Source organism: Rhamphochromis longiceps, linkage group LG3 (assembly GCF_057381845.1).
Source record: "Rhamphochromis longiceps isolate RC_006_pf linkage group LG3, R_longiceps_female_GT1.1, whole genome shotgun sequence".
Classification (NCBI taxonomy): domain Eukaryota; kingdom Metazoa; phylum Chordata; class Actinopteri; order Cichliformes; family Cichlidae; genus Rhamphochromis; species Rhamphochromis longiceps.
The window spans coordinates 17,175,224-17,199,054 of record NC_140559.1 but is presented as its reverse complement, the minus strand read 5'-3'; the positions used below and the strand labels follow the sequence as shown (position 1 = coordinate 17,199,054).

Genomic DNA, 23,831 nt, shown 5'->3' with positions numbered 1-23,831 from the left:
AGATTTCTCCAAAAGGTGATTGGCCTCTCCCTTAGAAGTAGGGTGAAGAGTTCAGTCTTTCAAAAGGGGCTCAGAGTACAGTCACTACTGTGCTTCAAAATGAACCAGTAGAGGTACTTCGGGTATTTGGTTAGGTAAAGATGAAAATTCTAGTTATAATTGTACTTTGTCCTTTAATGTCTCTGCTATGTGTTATTTCCACTTTCAGACCAGAAAGTCATTGCAACTAAGTCTGGCCAGAATGTCATTCTGCCATGTCAAAACCCAACCAACAAGATCAAAGCTGTACGTTGGAGCAGAGTTGACCTGGAGCCAGAATATCTAATTTTTTACCGTGCTGAGCAGTTTCTTCCAAATAACCAGAATGAGTCTTCTAAGTATCTGGTGGCTCTTCATGAAAGGCAGATTAAAGATGGAGATTTGTCTTTGATTCTGAACAATGTGAACACTGCTGATAATGGAACATACGTGTGTCGTGTCTTCACGGAAGAAACACGCTCATGGAAATCCATCAGCATTATCAACCTGAATGTTCCTCCAGGTGAGTTACAGGAGTGCAGACACTGCTTTCATGTTATTTATGGATGACCTGGTGGTTGTCAGAGGTAGACAGATGTTTCTCCAGCTGTTGTCTTTGTGGCTGGTAGTCTAGAGTTATAGAGCAGCATTGTAGGTATACAAAGGGTATACAAAAGTGATTTGATTCATATATTAATAGTTTAAACACTAACATAACATTAACAATAGTGATATGTGTTAAGGTTCAAAAATATTGGGGATGGAGACAAGAGAAAAAACCACAATAACAACACTGGTCCGGCCGGGTCAAGTCAAACGATGATTTTAATGATCACACACGTGGGAGATGGACACTGTATGCAGACAGCCTCTGATCTCAAAATGGTGGAGTATTGCTCAAACTCTTATAGCCTCTGGTGCCTCCACCTTATCATAAAAAGCCTAAACATTCACATGCTTTCTCTCACACAGCGCCTAAGCTACGACCTTGGCTCCCCGTCTATCTGCTCCTGCTGAGATGGGGCAGAAAACTCCAGTATATTCTGTTCTCTTCTAATCAGACAAATAAGGCGATGACTTTCTGCAAACAGTATTCCTTATAACTCAGCAGTATAATGCATCATAAAACAATATCATTCATTCACAAAAAGTCAGCAGTTTAATGTAATGCAAATTAGTTTAACTAATGCAATAGTTATCAGCTTCTTCTAATTCAGGAGAATAATGCAAACTAAAACTACATAATAATTCACAATCTTTAATTAGGGGTATAACATGGCATAAAATAATATTATAATCTAACATGTGTTATTAAAAAATAACGATATTGCCCAGCTCTACAGTGATCCAGAAATGGCAAAGACAAAGAAGTGTAATGTGTGTGTCAGTGCGATCTGTTGTAGTTTCAGGAGTCAGTATACAGCTACAAAGCTTTTTGTTCAGTGTATACAAACAGCTGTAGCTCCATAAAGGCAGCATGCAGAGACTCACAGTGTCTTATAATGAGAGGCTGCTTTCTCTCACACATTATGTTCACTTATTATCAGCACATATTCTGCTGAAGCTAACATCTTGCAGTTTCTGAAACTTTGGATGTTTAATGCAAAGTAAACAATTCTAGTCATAATTGTGCTTTGATTCCTTTGGCCTGTCTTGTTGACCTTGACCTGCTCAGTCTTGTGTCATCTTTCAGATCAGAAAAACATCACAGCTGAGTCTAGAAAGAGTGTTATTCTGCCATGTGGAGCTCCAAACAACAAAAAGATCAAATTCATACATTGGAGCAGAGCTGACCTGGAGCCGGAATATCTACTTGTTTACCGTAATGGGCAGTATCTTCTAGATAACCAACATCCATCTTTTAAGAACCGGGTGGATCTGCAAGATATACAGATGAAGGATGGAGATGTGTCTTTGATTCTGAAAAACGTGAATACTGCTGATGATGGAACCTACCAATGCCGTGTCTTCATGGAAGAAACACGCTCATGGAAGCTCAGCATCATCAACCTGAATATTTCTCTAAGTGAGTTATTGTCTCTAAATCATCTGTAAACATGTGTGGGTGATAGTATTTCTATACCAGCCACTTCTTCTGTCTGTTGGTGGACTAGTCCTTCCATGATTGTTCCTCTTCTTTCTTGGGCTTCTGCTGCCTGAGGTATTCACTAAGCATGTGATCAGTTGTGGCCATCTTTCTGGGGTACTCATGGACCTCAGCATACAGTCTGGGGTAGGGATGGGTATCGTTTAGGTTTTATCTGATACCGGTGCCAAATTGGTACTTTTGAAACGGTGCCGGTGCTCAAACCGGTGCTTAAAGAATGGAGAACACAAAATTGGTCCAAAAACCTCTCATTTTCAGCTGGTTTTTTGTAAAAAGATAACAATGTTAGCCTTTTCTGCAGCTATGGGGCATATATGGTATCACTCTTGGCTGGAAGCAGTGCTTAAACAATGGAAAACACAAACTTTGTCAAAAAAACTTTCATGTTTAACTGTTTTCCACTTTTTCTTTGGGCATTTTAGCCTTTTTGGCAAGGGTGAAGGGAGTATCTGCCATCAAACAAGAGGACAGCCGCATGTAGCTATGATGATGTTTGCTAGTTCACCTTACATGCATTAATGTAATAACGTGGTTAGCCTACTCAACGTAAATTACACACGAACAACATTAAGCTACTCACGCAGAGAAGAACGGCTGCTGCTGCCATCATCATCCGTCATCATTTCTTTTTTTTTTTTTTTTTTTTTTTTTTGGCCTGTCCCGTTTGGCTCTTTTGCCATCAGAATTGTTGTCTAAAGGCAAAGAAAGATGCCCAACGGATTTACTTTACCAAACTGACCATCCCAGCCTTGCCGTAATGGTCCATTTGATTCACCTTTTATTGTTTATTTTATTTTCACTTACTGAATACGGGACAGACTTGACTGGGGGAAAGAAGGGGAGAAAGAAAGAGGGAAAGAGAAACAGCTGAGAAGAGGGACGGGGGAGAAGGGCAAAAAACAAAAACCAACAGAACGGGCAGAGAAAAAAAAATGCATATATCAATCACCTGGATCACCTGCTGAGAAAGAAAAAAGAAAGCAAGCAGAAGAGAACAAGAGTAATAGAATAAACAACATCACAATGATATATGGGAATATGACAGTAAATACTAAATGTTAAACATTATTGTGCAGCACATAAGATCAACAGAACACAGTGTGCTTTGAGGTAGGAGCCAAAAAGGGTGTAGTTTGTGGGTGTGATCACCCGTGTGTACACCTGTGAGCATGGACGCGCTTGTTTTTTGTTTTTTAAAAGGTTCCTTCATGTAATAATCTGCTAGAGGGTGTCATCATTTCTGCTACACTGGCAGGGCTAGGGGCCAGGACTCTCCTCTTCGAGTTTTTGGGGGATGTTGCTCTGGGTCCGATAACAGGCAACCCACCCGCAGTAGATGTGCTCGGTGTGAGTTCTCGCAGCAAGCTATCATACGGCGCATTTCTGGGCTTTTAAAAAAAACGCTATGCGTCGCCAGGTGTTTCATCGGATTTGAGGTGTTACCTCCTTTGACAGTATCACAGTATCAGCTTAAAGCACTTGTTGCTGCTGAGTTTGCATCTTTTGCTGTGAAGTACAGCCAGACTTTGACTGGTCCTCCTTGGGCATTTTTAATCTCTAGCCCTGCTCTAAAAGAACGTACATACCTGGCCCCGCCTACTATCCTCGAAAACGTAAAATGATTGGCTAGAAGTGTATCACAGCTCAGGAAAAAAAGCACTGAAATAAAGCACCGAAATGTGCGCTGCTTTTCGGTCTGGTTACTACCGTTTATGTCAGAACCGGTGCTATCATGGCACCGGACACCGGTACCCATCCCTAGTCTGGGGGGCTGGATTTGAGTTGAAACCCTCCATCTATGGCAATCAGCTTTTTTGTCTTGATATCAGTGGCTTTTATCTCCTCCTTTGGTCAGCCAATCCCAGTAGAGTAACGGACAACAGGTGTTAATTGGCTGGATCTTTTTTCTTTCCATTCACCTCACTCCTGCGGGTATTTATTGGTTGTGGCCTCTTTATGGTTATCGTTTGCCTGTGGGATTTCAAGATACCTGTAGCTGTCCTCACTATCTCCAATGTTGCCTTCTAGTCGTGCCATCCCGTGTGTTCTGGCTACCTTCCCTCTCTTTTTTTGCCATCCGACTTCACTTCTGCAGTCTTAATGACTGAATGACATTTTGATTTCTTTACTGTAGATCATATTGATGTGGATCAGTGAATCAGTGTCTAGTTGGCTGATGGTATCCATAGTCAGTATTCATAGCGACTGTTAATGATCTGGCTGAGGAGGTTCATGCCTTTGCAAACAGCAGCGGCAACAGAGCATATCCTTGGTAAACAGGTTAACAGACCCTCGGTAACAGTAAGACAAAATTTAATCAATACAAGAAATGACTAAATAAACAATGCTGAATATACAAATGTGATTAGTAGAGCTGCTGTTTTCATTATATGAATCCTGTAACTCTACACCAGGAAAACCATCAAATATGATGCGGGTCTGATTTTAGAGATTTGAAGCTGTCCAAAAAATTATGATACACTTTATTCTAAGTTTGGTGTGGAATTACATTAGTGTGAGCACCCCACCAACTAGTTGTTTCTTATTACAGAAACATTGTTTTTAAAGTATAGTATACAGTAGGTATGATGTGTGTAATATACCATGAATTTGGAAATATAGCTCAGTGGAGTCAAAGGAGCTTGCAAAGAAAAGCATCTGGACTTCTTTAAGTTACTTGAAGACGTTTCACCTCTCATCCGAGAAGCTTCTTCAGTTCTAAGGTCAAATGGTGGAGAGTCCCAGATATAAACCTAGTGGGAGTAACCCCCCACAGAGGGACAAAAGGACCCCCTGATGATCCTCTAATCGCCTGAGCCGAGGTGTGAAACTGGGTGTGGGCTCCAATCAGCCAGAGTTTCGGGTGTGTTCATTGTGAAACCTGGCCCCACCTTATCATGCGAATTCCTGAGGTCAGATGGCCCAGGATGTGAGTGGGCGTTAAGGCGTCTGGGAAGGGATCTCAAAACTGGATTATAGATGGCAGAGAGTTGGTGTCGTAAACCCCCGCCTCTGTTCAAAGATGGTCGCTCACAGTGGACATAGATGGCTTCTTTCACTCCTCTTTCAAACCATCTGTCCTCTCTGTCCAAAATGTGAACATTGGCATCCTCGAAAGAGTGTCCTTTATCCTTAAGATGCAGATGGACTGCTGAGTCTTGTCCTGTGGAGGTGGCTCTTCTATGTTGTGCCATGCGCTTGTGAAGTGGCTGTTTGGTCTCTCCAATGTAGAGGTCTGTCACGGCCGAGGCCGTTTCAAAGGGTGGCAGGACTCAAATGCAGGATGTTGAACAGCACGTAAGTAGTCTTTAAAGACGATGTTTAATTACTTTAACAAAATACATAAACAGGAAAGTGAATGTGACAAATACGAAGGTGCCTTAACAGAATCTAAACAACAATCTGGTCCTGGTCAGAGAGAACAGCAGTTCCGGGAATTGGGCTGGAGAGCGAGTCACACTAGGTCCAGGAAAAAGGGATCGGGGTCACTGTAACAGAGTGCAGACGTTCAGACACGGATAAGGAGACATATGAATACACTGTTCGTTCAAAAACCTCCTTTGTACTGCGTACTTGCCGCGGGGGGTCGGAAGTAACGTGGAGGGGTGTGTGGTCCGGGTGTGTAGTCCAAAACTCCTGGCGTAAAGGCAGGGAGGCAGGTGGGTGATTTGGGTAAACAACCTGTAAGACTGTTAGATGGTCCAATATCCAGGTTGAAGCTCTTCGGCGGAGTCTTGACAGTTCGGTGTGGCTATGAAAAAGGCGCACAAAAACACAAACATAGAGTGAGGCGAGGTGATTCACAAAAATGCATGCGGAATCATGGTGGTGGCCTACACTGACTGAAGTTAGCAGAGAATCCGGCAAAGAGAGGTTGAATACGCTGGCCTTAAGAGTCCCTGGCTGGATTACCCACAGGTGAGAGCGATCAGGCAAAACACTGAGGCCCCTCCCAGGGGTGGAGATGCCGGCTCGGAGAGAGACACACTGGCACACACCCAGACCATGACAAGGTCTGGGCATTCCTCGCTGCACTGTACAGCATACACCACATTGTTTAGTCTGTGTTTTGGCGTTTTATCTTTCGGGTGAACCAGTTTTTGTCTGAGCGTGTTGGTGGGTCTGAAATGCACCGGGATGTCATGCTTGGAGAAAACTCTCCTGAGTTTTTCTGATACACCGGCTACACAGGGGATGACAATGTTGTTGCGTCTGTCCTTCTTATCCTCCCTTGCTGGTGTCTGGTCTTCTTTTCTGTGCCTCTTTGCTGACTTTAAGAACGCCCATTTAGGATAGCCGCACGTTTTGAGTGCTTCCTTTACATGTGTGTGTTCCTTCTTTTTTCCTTCAGGCTTAGAGGGAACATGTTCTGCCCGGTGGTGTAGGGTCCTAATTACTCCAAGTTTGTGTTCCAGAGGGTGGTGGGAGTCAAAAACTCTGGCTGATTGGAGCCCACACCCAGTTTCACACCTCAGCTCAGGCGATTAGAGGATCATCAGGGGGTCCTTTTGTCCCTCTGTGGGGGGTTACTCCCACTAGGTTTATATCTGGGACTCTCCACCATTTAGAACTGAAGAAGCTTCTCGGATGAGAGGTGAAACGTCTTCAAGTAACTTAAAGAAGTCCAGACGCTTTTCTTTGCAAGCTCCTTTGACTACGATGACCTGGATGACTGAGAACCTTCACAGACATAGCTCAGTGGAATTTCTTCATTAGAAGTGAACAGTAGTATTTTGGCCTCTCTGCTCTGTGTTGTTTCCTCTTTCAGATGAGAAAAAACATCACAGCTGAGTCTGGACAGAACATCACTCTGACATGTCGAGCTCCAAATAACAACATTGATGTTTTGGAGTGGAGCAGAGCTGACCTGGACACAGAATATGTCCTTTTGTACCGTGATGAGCAGTTTGATCCAGACAACCAGCATCCATCTTTTAAGAACCGGGTGGATCTGCAGGACAGACAGATGAAGAATGGAGACGTGTCTTTAATCCTGAAGGATGTGACGATTAATGATGCTGGAACATATGACTGTCATGTCTTCATGAGAGGAACAAACCACAAGAACAGTAAACCCATCAGCAGCATCTACCTCAGGGTTGTCCCTCCAGGTGAGTGAGTAGTGTTTTTTTCTAAAGATGTTCTTTGTAGAAAGCAGCTGGTCTGAGTGATGTGATCAGAGTGTAGTAGATAATGTCTGACAGCAGTTTAAATAGGGCAGCCGATACATGTAGTCTCACAGAAGGCTTTTCAAACTTGTGATATAAACTATCAGCCAATATCAGATAATATATCAGATGGCATGTACTGGACATGGAAATTACACAAATTTATCAATGATTGTGATAGACAAGGAATGGCTTGGCATAGGAAGACCTTGGATGGCAAGTGGTTGTTTTCCTGACTTGTTGCATGCACGGACAAGGCAAGCCAGCACATAGTCCCAGATGTCCTTTTCTATAGTCAGTGACCAAAATCAGCACATTGGGAGAGAGATGTCAAGTCTTTTTCAAGGTGTTGGAGCTTGTGTTGTGTTGGACCAAAAGTGCAGCACTCTGAAATGAAGGGTGAACTAAAATGCAGCTTTATTTCTGGGCAGTGACAAAATAAAAAGTCAGAAGCAAATAATCTGAAATAATAGCTCTTCTTAGAAACCATATAACAAAGAGGGACACAGTGAAGAGAGAGAATCTGACAAAAGGGAAAGAAAAAAAAAATATACACAGACACAGAATCACGTGTGAACAGGAAACAGGCAGGAGAACAGCTAATTATAAACTAATTATAAAGTGATGAAAGTAGAACTAAATTCAAAGCACACAAGATAATCGGTCACCAAAATAAAACAGGAAGGAACGGAGCACAGGAAACAAATGCAGACTTGACACAAAGACAAGAAGGTTAAAAATAACACGAAGACAAGACTGACTGCACAAGAAGGCATTATGATAGGGTGGCTTGTCTTAGAACATAGTGTAGGTCATTTACTGATTGGAAGGTTGGTGGTTCAAGTAAGATACTAACCCCAAACTGTTCCATTATACATCCATTGGAGTGTACATGTTAGATAGAAAGCACTTAAGCATAGAAAAATGCTTAGCTAATAGGGTGTGAATGAGTGAAAATATTTTATAAAGCACTTTGAGTTCAATTCAATTCAATTCAATTTTATTTATATAGCGCCAAATCACAACAAAAGTCGCCTCAAGGCGCTTCATAGATACAGAGAAAAACCCAACAATCATATGACCCCCTATGAGCAAGCACTTTGGCAACAGTAGGAAGGAAAAACTCCCTTTTAACAGGAAGAAACCTCTGGCAAAACCAGGCTCAGGGAGGGGCGGCCATCTGCTGCGACCGGTTGGGGTGAGTAGCCTGGAAGAGTAAAAAAGCATTATATACGAATCAGTACATTTACCATAACAGAAACAAGATAGAATACAAAAAAAAAAATAGCCTAAAACAATTAGACTGTTGTAATAAAACAAAAAAGAACTAAGCATATAAAGACTAAACACAGAGAAAACCAACCAGGACTGCAGCAAGGACTAAACGCAGAAGGATTACAGCTATAATGAGAACCAAAGTCCCCAACTACTCTCAGATGGAGATACACAAGTCCATGATCTACAGCTCAGGGCCCTATTTCAGGAAGCCGGTTTAGTGCAAACTCTGAGTAAGTATACCCTGAGTTAACGAAAACTCTGGGTTTTCGGTTTCACAAAGCGAGTTTAGATTAATCCTGAGTGAGTCACTATGACGACACACTCCGTGAAGCTAACCTGCCCCCTAGCAGGTTTACTTCAACTAACCCTGACGTTCTCCGCCTCTGTGTTGGAAACCTGACTGTAGGAAGTGTCAGACATGGCGTGCCCCTTCCTTGAAGAGCCAGTAGATGTTGAAGCCCAAATTCTCCGCAGAGCTCTCCGCCGGGAGAGAGTGATTAGAGCGCGTTTGGACATTTTATCATTTCCTGATGATTTTCTGTGTGAACGTTACCGTTTTTCAGCACAATCTATAATTTATTTGAATAACATCCTCAGGCCTAATATTGCTCATAAGACACATCGTGGACATTCTCCCAGTTCTGTACATATTATTTGTATTGCACTTCGGTTTTTTGCAAACGGGAGCTTTCTGTATAATATTGATGACGCTGAGCACCCTAATTTACGAATAAATTCTTTACAAATCCTACCATGTGAATTCATGGATTTTTTTTTCACATTCTGTCTCTCACAGTTGAAGTGTACCTCTGGTGCAAATTACTGACCTCTGTCATCATTTTAAGTGGGGGAACTTGCACAATCGGTGGCTGACTAAATACTTTTTTGCCCCACTGTAGTTCCCTGTAGCATTTCAAACTAACAAATTATTTCATTATAGTAATGGATGCTAATTTGTGTTCTCTGCACTGTGAAGATCATATGTGATGCTGCCAACATGATCACAAATGTGGAAGCCAAGTGGCCAGGCTCTGTGAGTGGTGGTGGTGGAGGACCCCCACCTGTTTTTCGGGCCTCCGCTTTTTTTCTAGTGGCCATAACGGGTCACATTTGAGCATACAGAGTAAGCAAATATTTACTTGTAATGTGCTCAGATAATTTCAATAAGTGCTTACAGAAAGAAAATTAATGTAGCCTCTAACTGCAATTGATTTACATAGGACAAACAGACCAAGCACTATGGCTCATAATACAATTACACCTTACCTGTTTGGACTATATTTTTATATTTCATTTTTACTTGCTGCCAGGAACTTTTGGGGCCTGTTGGGTTGCACCTGCGCTCACATCACGTCACAAAATAAAATGTATAAAATAAAAATTGAAATATAATAAATAACGTGTTAAATGGGTGAAATGTTTAAATTAACACTCACGCATTGACTCTGTCGGCTATGTTTTGCCATGCATGCTCCCTTTGTTTTGCAGCTGAGGCTGTGTTACTTTTTTTCCGCAAAATTTGCATGTTATCGGCATATGCTGCCATCAGAATTTCGGCCTCAAGCGCTGTAAAATACATTGACCGCGCCTTCTTTCCCTCCGTCTCCATGGTGACTCGCTTAATCTGTGCTCCACTAATCAGGGCTTTATGTATCCTCGTGCGCGCGCTTAACTTGGGGTTAAAGCAACTCCGCGTTGATTGAACTAATTGTTATCAGCCTTTCTGAAACCGAATATTCCGAGTTGGACAGTTCGGGGTTACTCAACCCTGCGTATCGTTTTTCACTCTGAGTTTTCTAAACCGGCTTCCTGAAATAGGGCCCAGGTGGAGGAATCTGTCCATAGGACAACTATTAGTCGTGCACTGCACAAAGTTGGCCTTTATGGAAGAGTGGCAAGACGAAAGCCATTGTTAACAGAAAACCATAAGAAGTCCCGTTTGCAGTTTGCCACAAGCCATGTGGGGGACACAGCAAACATGTGGGGGACACAGCAAACATGTGGAAGAAGGTGCTCTGGTCAGATGAGACCAAAATGGAACTTTTTGGCCAAAAAGCAAAACGCTAAGTGTGGCGGAAAACTAACACTGCACATCACTCTGAACACACCATCCCCACTATCAAATATGTTGGTGGCAGCATCATGCTCTGGGGGTGCTTCTCTTCAGCAGGGACAGGAAGCTGGTCAGAGTTGATGGGAAGATGGATGGAGCCAAATACAGGGCAATCTTGGAAGAAAACCTCTTGGAGTCTGCAAAAGACTTGAGACTGGGGCGGAGGTTCACCTTCCAGCAGGACAACGATCCTAAACATAAAGCCAGGGCAACAATGGAAAGGTTTAAAACAAAACATATCCCTGTGTTAGAATGGCCCAGTCAAAGTCCAGATCTAAATCCAATCGAGAATCTGTGGCAAGATCTGAAAACTGCTGTTCACAAACGCTGTCCATCTAATCTGACTGAGCTGGAGCTGTTTCAAAGAAGAATGGGCAAAGATTTCAGTCTCTAGATGTGCAAAGCTGGTAGAGACAGACCCTAAAAGACTGGCAGCTGTAATTGCAGCAAAAGGTGGTTCTACAAAGTATTGACTCAGGGGGCTGAATAATTACGCACACCCCACTTTTCAGTTATTTATTTGTAAAAAATGTTTGGAATCATGTATGATTTTCGTTCCACTTCTCATGTGTGCTCCACTTTGTGTTGGTCTTTCACGTGGAATTCTAATAAAACTGATTCATGCTTGTGGCTGTAATGTGACAAAATGTGGAAAAGCTCAAGGTGGCCGAATACTTTTGCAAGCCACTGTATATATACACACACACACATATCCGCGACCTCCTCTATTGGTCAGTAATACTACTGTGCAGGGGTCTGTCCTTCCATGATGGTTCCAACTCTTTCTTGGGTTTCTGCTGCCTGAGGTATTCGCTGAGCACACTGTCGGTTTGGGTCATCTTCTTGATGTACTGACATTCACTAGTCCCCAGCCTCCTTGCTTCCATTTAGCATACAGTCTCAGAGTGCTGGAATTCAGGTGAAACCCTCCATGCATGGTCCAGAGCTTCCTTGTCCTACTGTCGCTTCTATCTCCTTCTTTGGCCAGCAGGGTACCTGATCATGGGCAGGGCGTAGGTGTTGATAGGCCAGATCTCGTTCTTAATATCTGTCTATGTTTAACATGAGGCTAAAATTCCGTCTCAGTGGGTCACTGGTGACCTTTAACCTCTCTGCTCTGTGTTGCTTCCTCTTTCAGACCAGAAAACCATCACAGCTCAGTCTGGAGAGGACGTCACTCTAACATGTCGAGCTCCAAATAAAAATATCAAATTTGTACATTGGAGCAGAGCTGACCTGGAGCCAGAAAATCTTGTTTTGTACCAGGATGGGAAGTTTCTTCCAGATAACCAGCATCCATCTTTTAAGAACCGGGTTGATCTGAAGGACAGACAGATGAAGGATGGAGACGTGTCTTTGATTCTAAAACTTGTGACAAGTGTTGATGATGGAACATACAAGTGTCGAGTGTTCATGGAAGAAACTCGCTCATGGAAACACAGCATCATCCACCTTCGTGTTGCTCCTCCAGGTGAGTGAGTAGAGTTGAGTGTGTGTGTGATCAGAGGTGAAGCTGCTTCCTGGTTGTTGATGTTTGTTTGTTGTATGGATGAGCTGGTGGATGTCAGAGGTAGACAGATGTTTCTCCAGCTGTTGTCTTTGTGGCTGGTAGTCTAGAGTTGTAGAGCAGCATTGTTTGGTTAGAGCAGAAACAAAGACATTTATGAATCCGTCTCTTCTTCTCTTGCTCTCTAACTCGTCTGTAAACATGTGTGGGGAAACTCAATGTTAAAGCCTACAGCTGGAGGGGGAGGGGAGGGGTGGAGCTGGTGGTTGTGAGTCTGTGAAAGTGAATCCTGCCGGTGCCATAGCTGGTGAAAACGTACTTAGTGCTCTGTAGTTCCTTACCGAAACGTCTTCTATAGACGAACATCTATAGTCTCCGACCTTTAACCTCTCTGCTCTGTGTTGTTTCCTCTTTCAGACCAGAAAACCATCACAGCTGAGTCTGGACAGGACGTCACTCTGACATGTCGAGCTCCAAACAACAAGAAAGTTGTAAAGTGGAGCAGAGCTGACCTGAAGACAGAATATGTACTTTTGTACCAAGATGATCACTTTGTTACAGACAACCAGCATCCATCTTTTAAGAACCGGGTGGGTCTGCAGGACAGACAGATGAAGGATGGAGACGTGTCTTTGATTCTGAAGGATGTGATGATTAATGACGCTGGAACATACGAGTGTGGTGTCTTCATGAGAGGAACAAACCAAAAGGACAGTAAAACCATCAGTAGAGTCACACTGAGTGTTGCTCCTCCAGGTGAGTGTTTGTAAAGATGTTGTTGATGAGACTTTGTAGAAAGCAGCTGGTCTGAGTGATGTGATCAGAGTGCAGCAGATTCATGTTTAACCTATAATTTAAAAATAAGATACAAATGATCTGACCAAAACTGTTTACGCCATAAAGCTGCCATTTGAAAAAAAAAAATACAAAATAAGCACCAAACCAGTAAAAACATTTTATATTTTTGGATGAAAACAGTACTTGTGTTATTTTATTTTCATTTAATTTTTTATTTAATTTTTTTTTTTTTGCTTTGTGAAACTCCATCTTCGGTCTTTTTCCCTTCTGGTTAAGTCAAATGAGTGAAATTCATAAATACATAAACCCTCAAACAAATGGAATTTTAAGTTATCATTTTTGTTACTTTGAAAAAACAAATGTGATTCTTAATAATTAGCATGGTTGCGTAGTATTTAGCATTTGCCTCACAGCAAGAAGGTCCTGGGTTCAATTCCATCATCAGGCTCTTTCTGTGTGCAGTTTGCATGTCCTCCCCCTGTTTGTGTGGGTTCTCTCCTCACTTCCTCCCACAGTCCAAAGACATTTAGTTAGTGGGGTTAGGTTAACTGGTCGTTCTAAATTGCCTGTGAGTGTCAGGGTGTACCCTTCCTCTCACCCTGCAGTAGCTGAACAAGGCTTCAGCCGTCCTTTGACCCTGTATAACCTGGCTAGGTTTTCTTTTATTGCAGCAATTTTTAGCAGTTTTGTTCAGATCATATGCATCTTTTTTTAAAAGGAAGCTCAGAGCTCAGAAATCCCCATATTGATAATAATAATAATAATAATAAAAATAATAATAATAATAATAATAATAATAATGGATTGGATTTATATAGCGCTTTTCAAGGCACCCAAAGCACTTTACAATGCCACTATTCATTCACTCTCACATTCACACACTGGTGGAGGCAGCTAAAGTTGTAGCCACAGCTGCCCTGGGGCAGACTGACAGACTATGTAAGATTTTACACAATATTCACATTTTGACCAACTTACATTTTACTTAATCATTAGATCAGACATAAGCATTCGATGAGGAAATGGATTCTGTTCTGTTCTTCACTCATCACCTACCTGAAAGCTGACACCTCACACCTGTTTCTCACCTGCAGGTCAAACAGGAGGAGACACAGAGGATGGATCTGTTGGACTGATTGCTGGTCTGTCAGTTTCTGCTGTTATTCTTGTTGCTGTTGTTGGTTTTCTGATCTACAGAAGACATACACGACAGAACCGAGATTTTAACTAGCATCCTGATGAGCAGCAGCAGGTTTGAAATGTCTCAGAGCTTCTGTCATGTTGATGCATAAACATGAAGAAAGAGGTATTAAAAGAGGTTTAAAAGAGAGGTCTTAAAGGTAGGAAAAATTAAGGCAGAAAAGCAGCAAAACCACACTGAAGAAACTTAAACACTAGAGATCTACAGAAAATATAAACGGTCTCCAGGTTCAAATGAGCGTCGTGCTGATCAAGAGATTACACAACCTCTTCGGACATAAGATCATCTTATCCTGAACATCCAGAGTCTGATGTTATTTCTCTGGTGACCATCATGTTCAGACTCAGACCAACTGTGTCTGTGCTGTCTGTCAGTGATTCTGAACTACAATTTATTCATCTTCAGGCTGTTCATTAGATAAAACTGTGTTACAAACATGAATGAATTTATGTGCTATAATCTCAGAATCAACTATAGTTTTTTCGTATTTTAGCTTCAGGATCAGCACTTTACAGTTTAATTACAGACACTGACATAAAGTGTGTGATGGTGTATAGATAAGGTCTGGTGGATTATAGATGATCAATAACTAATCTGATAGTTTTAAGGAATTGATCAGCTAAAACAGAACTGTTGCCTGAATTGTGGGTGTTTAAACCCGTATGGAAAAGAAATAGAAAAAAAACTTATAAAAGACTTGCATAAGATTGTCATGGTCCTGGGTCGAGCGACCCAGTGTTTGAGTTTTATGTATCTTTTGTATTCATTTGTGCCTAGCGTAGTTCACCTAGTTAATTTCTAGATTGCCGTTTAGTCTTGTTCCTTAGTTGTTTATGTCATCTCCCCCTGTACTAAGTCTCCCTGGTTCATGTGTCATGTCTGCGTGGTTATATTTAGTTCTTGTCATGTCTAATCTCCATGTTTCCTGTTTTACTTTGGAAGTCTGCATTCAATGTCAGTGTATTTAGTTTCGCCTCTCCTGTCCTGTCGTTAGATTTATGTGTGTCAGCTGTGCTCCCATGTGTGGCCACTTCCCCTGATCATCCCTCATGTGTATTTAGTCTCTGTGTTTCATACAGTCTGTGTCGCGTCGTCTGTGTTCCCACCCTCCATGTTGTCACAGCCAGTCATTTGTAGTCACAGTTATGGTTTCCTGTGTCTTTTTAGTTTATCCTGGTATCACTTTCCCAGTTTAGTTATAGTTTAGTTTTGCCTTGTTTGCACTCCTTGTCTTCAGCCACAATAAAGGCTCGCTTTTCGTTCGAACTCAGTTTCGTGTCCTCGCCTGTGTCTGCACCTGAGTCCTCCACACGGTCTGCCACAGCGGACCGTGACAAAGATGTGCCCTACTTCATATAGTGAATCATATAAGGCTTACATGATTTACTCATGAAAGTGGCCACTTTCTCATTACTTTCTTATATTGTTTTAGTAATTATCCAAAACATACAAGTTTCATTTATATGATTTTTCAAGGGATCTTATATCTGTTTTCACTCTTGTATGCTTTTCATACAAGTTTCACACAAGACAGATACAAACTTTATAAGATTTATATATATCTTTTCCGTATGGGTAGGTTCACGCATATACACAGGTATTTTTGAAACTGGAGATTTTCTGTTTTTGTTTTTTTGGGTTTTTTTTTTAATCCCGTCTACACGTACAGTTTTGGAAAAATATCTATGTCCACATGTAAACACTAAAAACTGAGTTTTTTGAAAATCTCCACCCTGGCAGGAGATCTTAAAAATCTCCGCTTTCACTGATCCTTTCAATTGTGTAATTTATTACACAATTGATCTAGGTAGCTCTTTTTTGGAAGTTCAGTTAACGCTAGAAATGTGTTTTTGTCATGCGACGGCTGTGTGAAGGCAAGAAAGGACCCAAATGCACGGCTCTAGACACACGGGGATGAACTCAAAGGCAGGTCTTTATTAACAGGAACATAAATCAAATCAAATCAAATCACTTTTATTGTCACATCACATGTGCAGGCACACTGGCACAGCACATGCGAGTGAAATTCTTGTGTGCGAGCCCCACAAGCAACAGAGATGTGCAAAACACAACAACACAAACGAGCAAAATACAAGAATGGCCAACCTGAAACTAATAAATATATGTACAATATATAATAGTGTATGCATTTCTGGATGTGTATACTAAATGTTTTTCTACGTGTGTGTGTGTGTGTGTGTGTGTGTGTGTGTGTGTGTGTTTGTGTGTGTACACATTTTTACAAATTAAATAGTAAAAAATAATAAAATAAAATATATAAAAATATATAAAAATATAAAAAAAAGAAGAAGTCATACAAAAACTATACTGGGAGCAACTAAAACTGAGGCGCTGGGAAGACACGCTAAATGCACACAACCTAGAGGGACGACGCAACACAGAACAAAGGGACACTCTGACATAAATACACAGAAGGTAATGAGGGAAGTGGGAACACACGGGGAACACAGCTGAAGACAATTACTTATGACCGAGCAGGGCGGACACGAAACTGAAAATACTGACACCAAGATGTGGACCTCAAACACAACACAGTACACAGAGATGAGCACAGAGAGAGAGAGGCAGAGAACAAGGATGAATACGAGGGGATGAGGAGAACACAGAACACAAAGGACGGGAACACGGTACCAGAGCAAACACCACAATAAAAGCATGGACACAGGGGGAATAATAATACCAAACCAAACAATCCAATGGACATAAGGAACAAAATACAAAACTACAGGAAAACTAAGAACACTGGGTCAAAATGACCCAGGACCATGACAGTTTTGGAGTTTTTACATGCTTTGGAGTTTGTATGCGCTTTGTCTCTAGGGGGCACAGTATATTTTTATATATAAACATATATAAATAAAACCAATTTGTTTTACATTAGTAATTCCTTTTGTGCATAATTTTATATTGTTGTTAATAATAAATTAATTAAAGCAACAAAACAACCTGAAGAGCCGGTTGGGAGCCGAAAGAGCCGGCTCTTTTTAGTGAGCTAAGCCAAAAGAGCCGGAAATTCCATCACTAGCCGGGAGTTAGCTGTTCTCACCGGCTCGAGTGACCCTTGAACCCCGGTTAGCTATCGAGTTGGTGGGTAACAGACAGCCGATGGCCCCGCCCCTCCCTGAGCCTGGTTCTGCTGGATGTTTCTTTCTGTTAATTTTCCTTCCCACTGTCACCAAAGTACTTGCTCATAGGGGGTCATATGATTGTTGGGTTTTTGTCTGTATCTATTAAAGTACGATCTACTGTACAACATAAAGCGCCTTGAGGCAACTGTTGTTGTGATTTGGTGCTGTATAAATAAAATTGAATTGAACTGAATTGAATTGAACTGAATAGAAACCAGACTGTTCTGTTCTATTAAGGCAGAGGGCTGTACCACTTGGCTTCCTACAGATCATCATGAGGAGATTGTGAACAACAGTGAAATGTGGAAAAGCTGGAAAGTGATGCTGCAGTAACATTGAGGAAGGCTACAGGGGTGTACGAGGTGCTCAACAAATTTGGCTCAATACAGGAGCAAGCTTGCAAAATAACGTACATAATCTGGCAGATAAAGGTTAAGAGAGACAAACCGCCAAGGGGAGACCTGTGTGCTCTTGTGGATTTATCAGATAATGTCTTTTGTACAGTTGACATTGTTTTGTCTGTCTGAAGAATGCATTTCACCATGTATAAGATAAATGATGAGTACAATGATTGCTAATACATTCACTAACTATATTCTGTTGCAGCAAAGTGATGTGGGTGACATGGCCAAAAACTGTCACGTGGTTAACTGAATTGTGTGTAACCTCTTTTATCAATTAAAGAGTGAGGCGGACATGCAGGAATTGGAGTTGCTTGGACAGGCGAGTGGCAACACTGCCCTCCTTGATGCTCCCCTTGCAAGTGAAACATACACTTGTGTCTGTGTGGTTGCTTTCAGTAACAGTTTCTGTTTACCAGTAGGGTTGACTTAAACCCAACAGAAAGCAGTCTCACGTATTTGTTTAATATGTGCATTGAAGGACATATCCTGGTCAAAAATGACTCCAAGGTTCCTCACAGTGTTACTTTCTAGTCCCTGTCAGTACTCTTGCTGCACCCTTTTGGTCAGATAGAAGAAGTGGTATCCAGAAGTTCTACCAGTGGCTGGACGAAGCTGGACTGAAAGGGAGGCACTAATCATGGCAGGGCAGGAAAAAGCTCTGAGCACAAGATCCACAGAAGCTGGGGTCTATTTCCCTTTTCTCACCTCTGCGGAGGGTCTTTCCTTCAAGCTTGGGTCCTCTACCAGAGGCCTGAGAGCTTGAGGGTCATGTGAAGTATCTTAGCTCTTATAGAAATTTCCGATGTTGTTCCTGGGAACCCCCTAGCTTGGGAGTCTCCACACCTATTGCTCCAATTATCTTGAGTGATTTCCAGTGCACATGCACGAGAAAGGAGGGACCACAAATTACAGAAATGACAATGACAGTTACTTGTATCCATGATGTATTACTGTACGGTCTTTACCGGGTCTTTACCTTACAATATAAAGCGCCTTGAGGTGATTCTTGTTGTGATTTGGCGCTGTATAAATAAAATAATTAAATTGTATTGTCAGTAATGTTGCACATTTGGATTAAAAGGAATTGAAACCTGTGTGGCTTTGTGAGTTTGTCTTTAATGTGTCTGCAAATCTATAGACATAGTACATCGTTACACATTTATACAGTCTCACACAGCTCTTGTCAGGCACAATGCATTATAGTTAGTTTTTTTAAACTTAAACGGTAATACTCCTTACACTAACATAAGTAAAATAAACATAAACAAAAGATAGTGTGATACCCAGTCTTCATCCACTGAGATTACAGCCGATACAGGTATAGATCAAACGACAATGCCACGAGTTTTCAACTCATACTGGCGAATTAGCTCTAGCTGCTAATTGTTAGCTTCATGGTTATTGCTACCAATGAATATATACTAATGACCAGTGTTGGGTAAGTTACTTTAAAATAGTAACTTAGTTACATTACTAGTTACTTCTCTCAAAAGTAACTCAGTTACTTCAAGTTACTCGTTACTTTCAAAGTAACTAGTTACTAGGGAAAGTAACTTTGGTTTTACTCAGAATTCTCTTGTTAATGTGTTGCTTCCATAACTTTGCCAGTCTTCTAGCTTGCTTACTTGCCACAAGTGCACTGTGCCACCTACCAATAGAAAGGAAAAGATAATGTGCATATTTCCACGAGAGAAATCCCACGCCTGGACCGTCGTTGACCACCGCCATGATTCTAGCCTACGTCACAGCGTCATGTGCGCCTTTTACATCCAACACAAAAACTGCAGTCGTGGTGCTTTCGATTGTACTCAGAACTCGGAAATTCTGCCTTCTGAATAGGAAGATGTAGGTAACACCAGACTGCAGATGAGCTGCATACAGGGCTGGACTGGGACAGAAAATTGGCCCGGACATTTTGACTAGAGACCGACCCACCATTATAGGAAAAATTATAAAGCCTTTGAATGAAAACAAACGCTGTTGTGACAGTGATGTACACTGTTTTGATGGTATATATGCATCAATCTATCAATCGTTTGTTGTAAGATTCAGATAATTATTTTTTAAAAGCTAGACATTTTAAATGAGAATAAGAAAGAAAAGTATTTCTTTGTGCCCACCTCTCCCTGTTAATGCCCTACATGCCCCACTGGCAAAACTTTGCTAGATCCGCCCCTGCACAGTTACCAGCTGTCAGCTACCTAAAAAAGGATCCTGGTGTTATTTGTCTCTCAGAAACTGTTCATAACTTCCCTTCAACTCATTCATGTCACCTAAAAGGTAAACCCGTTTCTCCATCACAGCTCTGATGATTCAGTAAGGACATCTCCTGGTTTCATCTTCACGTTTCCCTCTCACCACATATACAAACCGATATCATGACCAGCAGCTTTTTTGCAGCTGTGGCTCCAGCAAACGTCAGCTGATACTAGAAATTAATATTAAATTCTAACAACAGCTGATCAAGCTTAAACGTGCTGCTGTTGTTTAGCGCGACATCCGCTGGTTTCCTCTTTCGGCGCAAAGTGGGCGATAAACAAACAAGAGAGCCGATCAGCTGATCATTGATCAGTTTTCATGATTGAAGTAGAAACGGGAGAGGGAGGGGGGAGAATGAGAGAAGAAGAGGCAGCTGTGCAGCAAAGACACAGAATAACTCCAGCTTTGTGCCTTTTTCATTGTAGCTGAATTACGGGACAAACTCTGTTCCTTTTCACCTCAATAAGAAACGCGTAATATTTTCTCTGAATACCAGACGGGACGGTTGGCAACTCTAATAAGTTATGAACAAAATAAAGTTCAACATCATTAACTTCATAGCACCCACCCAGCTGTATAGAAACTCCGTCATGCTAGCTAGCACGCAGTACGGAAAAAGTCAGAATAACGAAAATAAACTCCACCTAAACTTGGTTTATATCTGACCCAGAGAGACTGCAGGTCATAACTTCTTACCTGAAGTTCAGTTCACACTTGGACCGGCGGCCGCCTCGGGTCTCTTTTCCTTCTGCGTCCCCTTTCTCCAGCCCGAGAACGTGTTGCTTTCTCTCATCCACCTGCTGGCCTCCACCGCTTGCTAATGTTACTGAATCTGTGGAAGCTCTGCGATAGCCACCACACGAAGTAACGAGTAACGACCCTATCTAAATCCCAGTAACGACTAACGCGTTCCTGATTTTGGCATAATAACTAGTTACCGTGCTCGTTACCGCAATAATAACGTAGTTACTGTAACGCGTTACTTAATAACGCGTTAGTCCCAACACTGGTAACGACTAACGCGTTCCTGATTTTGGCATAATAACTAGTTACCGTGCTCGTTACCGCAATAATAACGTAGTTACTGTAACGCGTTACTTAATAACGCGTTAGTCCCAACACTGCTAATGACACATAAAGGGGGTTAACGGACAACTTTCCTACATTCTCTGTAACCCCGTTGACTTATCTTTAAACACAGCTCAAGTTATTTACTCTCTTGTATCTGCTTACCTGCAAATGTATAGACATAGAACATTGTTACACCTTTATACATAGTCTCACACAGCTCTTGCACTGCATTATGGTTAGTGGCCGGGCCTGTTTACTACTGTGAGAGCTGCTCATTTCAGGAGATACTCCCTTTTATGTGGTAACGGAGGAATAACCAGTGTTGGGACTAACGCGTTATTAAGTAACGCGTTACAGTAACTACGTTATTATTGCGGTAACGAGCACGGTAACTAGTCATTATGCCAAAATCAGGAACGCGTTAGTCGTTACTGGGATTTAGATAGGGTCGTTACTCGTTACTTCGTGTGGTGGCTATCGCGGAGCTTCCACAGATTCAGTAACATTAGCAAGTGGTGGAGGCCAGCAGGTGGATGAGAGAAAGCAACACGTTCTCGGGCTGGAGAAAGGGGACGCAGAAGGAAAAGAGACCCGAGGCGGCCGCCGGTCCAAGTGTGAACTGAACTTCAGGTATTAAGTTATGACCTGCAGTCTCTCTGGGTCAGATATAAACCAAGTTTAGGCGGAGTTTATTTTCGTTATTCTGACTTTTTCCATACTGCGTGCTAGCTAGCATGACGGAGTTTCTATACAGCTGGGTGGTGCTATGAAGTTAATGATGTTTAACTTTATTTTGTTCATAACTTACTAGAGTTGCCAACCGTCCCGTCTGGTATTCAGAGAAAATATTACGCGTTTCTTATTGAGGTGAAAAGGAACAGAGTTTGTCCCGTAATTCAGCTACAATGAAAAAGGCACAAAGCTGGAGTTATTCTGTGTCTTTGCTGCACAGCTGCCTCTTCTTCTCTCATTCTCTCCCCTCCCTCTCCCGTTTCTACTTCAATCATGAAAACTGATCAATGATCAGCTGATCGGCTCTCTTGTTTGTTTATCGCCCACTTTGCGCCGAAAGAGGAAACCAGCGGATGTCGCGCTAAACAACAGCAGCACGTTTAAGCTTGATCAGCTGTTGTTAGAATTTAATATTAATTTCTAGTATCAGCTGATGTTTGCTGGAGCCACAGCTGTAAACCTGCTGGTCAGGATGTCGGTTTGTATATGTGGTGAGAGGGAAACATGAAGATGAAACCAGGAGATGTCCTTACTGAATCATCAGAGCTGTGATGGAGAAACAGGTTTACCTTTTAGGTGACATGAATGAGTTGAAGGGAAGTTATGAACTGTTTCTGAGAGACAAATAACACCAGGATCCTTTTTTAGGTAGCTGACAGCTGGTAACTGTGCAGGTGTGGATCTAGCAAAGTTTTGCCAGTGGGGCATGTAGGGCATTAACAGGGAGAGGGGGGCACAAAGAAATACTTTTCTTTCTTATTCTCATTTAAAATGTCTAGCTTTTAAAAAATAATTATCTGAATCTTACAACAAACGATTGATAGATTGATGCATATATACCATCAAAACAGTGAACATCACTGTCACAACAGTGTTTGTTTTCATTCAAAGGCTTTATAATTTTTCCTATAATGGTGGGTCGGTCTCTAGTCAAAATGTCCGGGCCAATTTTCTGTCCCAGTCCAGCCCTGTATGCAGCTCATCTGCAGTCTGGTGTTACCTACATCTTCCTATTCAGAAGGCAGAATTTCCGAGTTCTGAGTACAATCGAAAGCACCACGACTGCAGTTTTTGTGTTGGATGTAAAAGGCGCACATGACGCTGTGACGTAGGCTAGAATCATGGCGGTGGTCAACGACGGTCCAGGCGTGGGATTTCTCTCGTGGAAATATGCACATTATCTTTTCCTTTCTATTGGTAGGTGGCACAGTGCACTTGTGGCAAGTAAGCAAGCTAGAAGACTGGCAAAGTTATGGAAGCAACACATTAACAAGAGAATTCTGAGTAAAACCAAAGTTACTTTCCCTAGTAACTAGTTACTTTGAAAGTAACGAGTAACTTGAAGTAACTGAGTTACTTTTGAGAGAAGTAACTAGTAATGTAACTAAGTTACTATTTTAAAGTAACTTACCCAACACTGGGAATAACTACCCTTCCAGTACTGTCTTATTGGAGACTGGGGCACACATTATTTTACAACAATAAAAAAATAACCTATCTGAACAATCAGAACATTTTAAATAAATATTATATTCTAAATAAAATGGGGGATGTATTGTTTTTGTCCATAATGCCTCTCTTGTCCTACAGTATTTATAGTGAAACATGTCTCTCTAGTGGCCACATATAAACATGTGTGAGGATGGTGTTAATGTAAAATGTGAATCATAGTGTTCCAGTCAGTCATCAGCGTGTCTCTGCACAGCTGTAATTAAAATGTGTTCAGAGGGCCTCAGTGTCTGAATGGTTCCAGTTCAGCTCCATAACAGCAGCGTCCCTGGTTTGATTCCTGTGTTTCAGCTCATATCTGCCTCTCTCACTGAGGGGGGCGTACATATATACACACACTAACCACTAACTCTATTTGAACCAATAGAAAGCTGGTGCTCAGAGGAAGAGGGCGGGCTTTACTTGGTGTCAGTGACAGAAATGAAAAAAAGCTCAAATGAGTGAGAAGGACGATGAAGGAAACATCTGTGCTGTGTCTGCTCTGTAAGTAGAATCTCTGTGTTTGTTTGAATTCTTC

The 23,831-nt window shown here is 41.8% G+C and overlaps 3 protein-coding genes across 4 annotated transcripts in view; all 3 read left to right on the top strand.

Moving 5' to 3' along the window:
* The window catches only part of LOC146673208 (butyrophilin-like protein 2), a 130,326-nt gene that overhangs the window by 8,081 nt on the left and 98,414 nt on the right, over nucleotides 1-23,831 (top strand). The window lies entirely within an intron of this gene.
* Nucleotides 1-23,831, top strand: part of LOC146673209 (Fc receptor-like protein 5) — a 66,873-nt gene that overhangs the window by 34,206 nt on the left and 8,836 nt on the right. The window contains exon 1 of one of the 2 annotated variants that reach the window (XM_085401883.1): nucleotides 23,767-23,797. The exons of the other annotated variant lie outside the window; for it this stretch is intronic. Within the exon in view, the coding sequence (XP_085258009.1) occupies nucleotides 23,767-23,797 (31 nt within the window). Of the gene's footprint in view, nucleotides 1-23,766; nucleotides 23,798-23,831 lie in introns of those variants that run through there. 2 annotated transcript variants of the gene reach the window in all.
* LOC146673210 (ICOS ligand-like) lies at nucleotides 6,718-15,642 on the top strand. Its single transcript, XM_085401796.1, has 4 exons — nucleotides 6,718-7,236; nucleotides 11,823-12,155; nucleotides 12,609-12,947; nucleotides 14,084-15,642. The coding sequence occupies exons 1-4, from the start codon at nucleotides 6,894-6,896 to the stop codon at nucleotides 14,218-14,220; spliced, it is 1,152 nt and encodes a 383-aa protein (XP_085257922.1). The 5' UTR covers nucleotides 6,718-6,893; the 3' UTR covers nucleotides 14,221-15,642.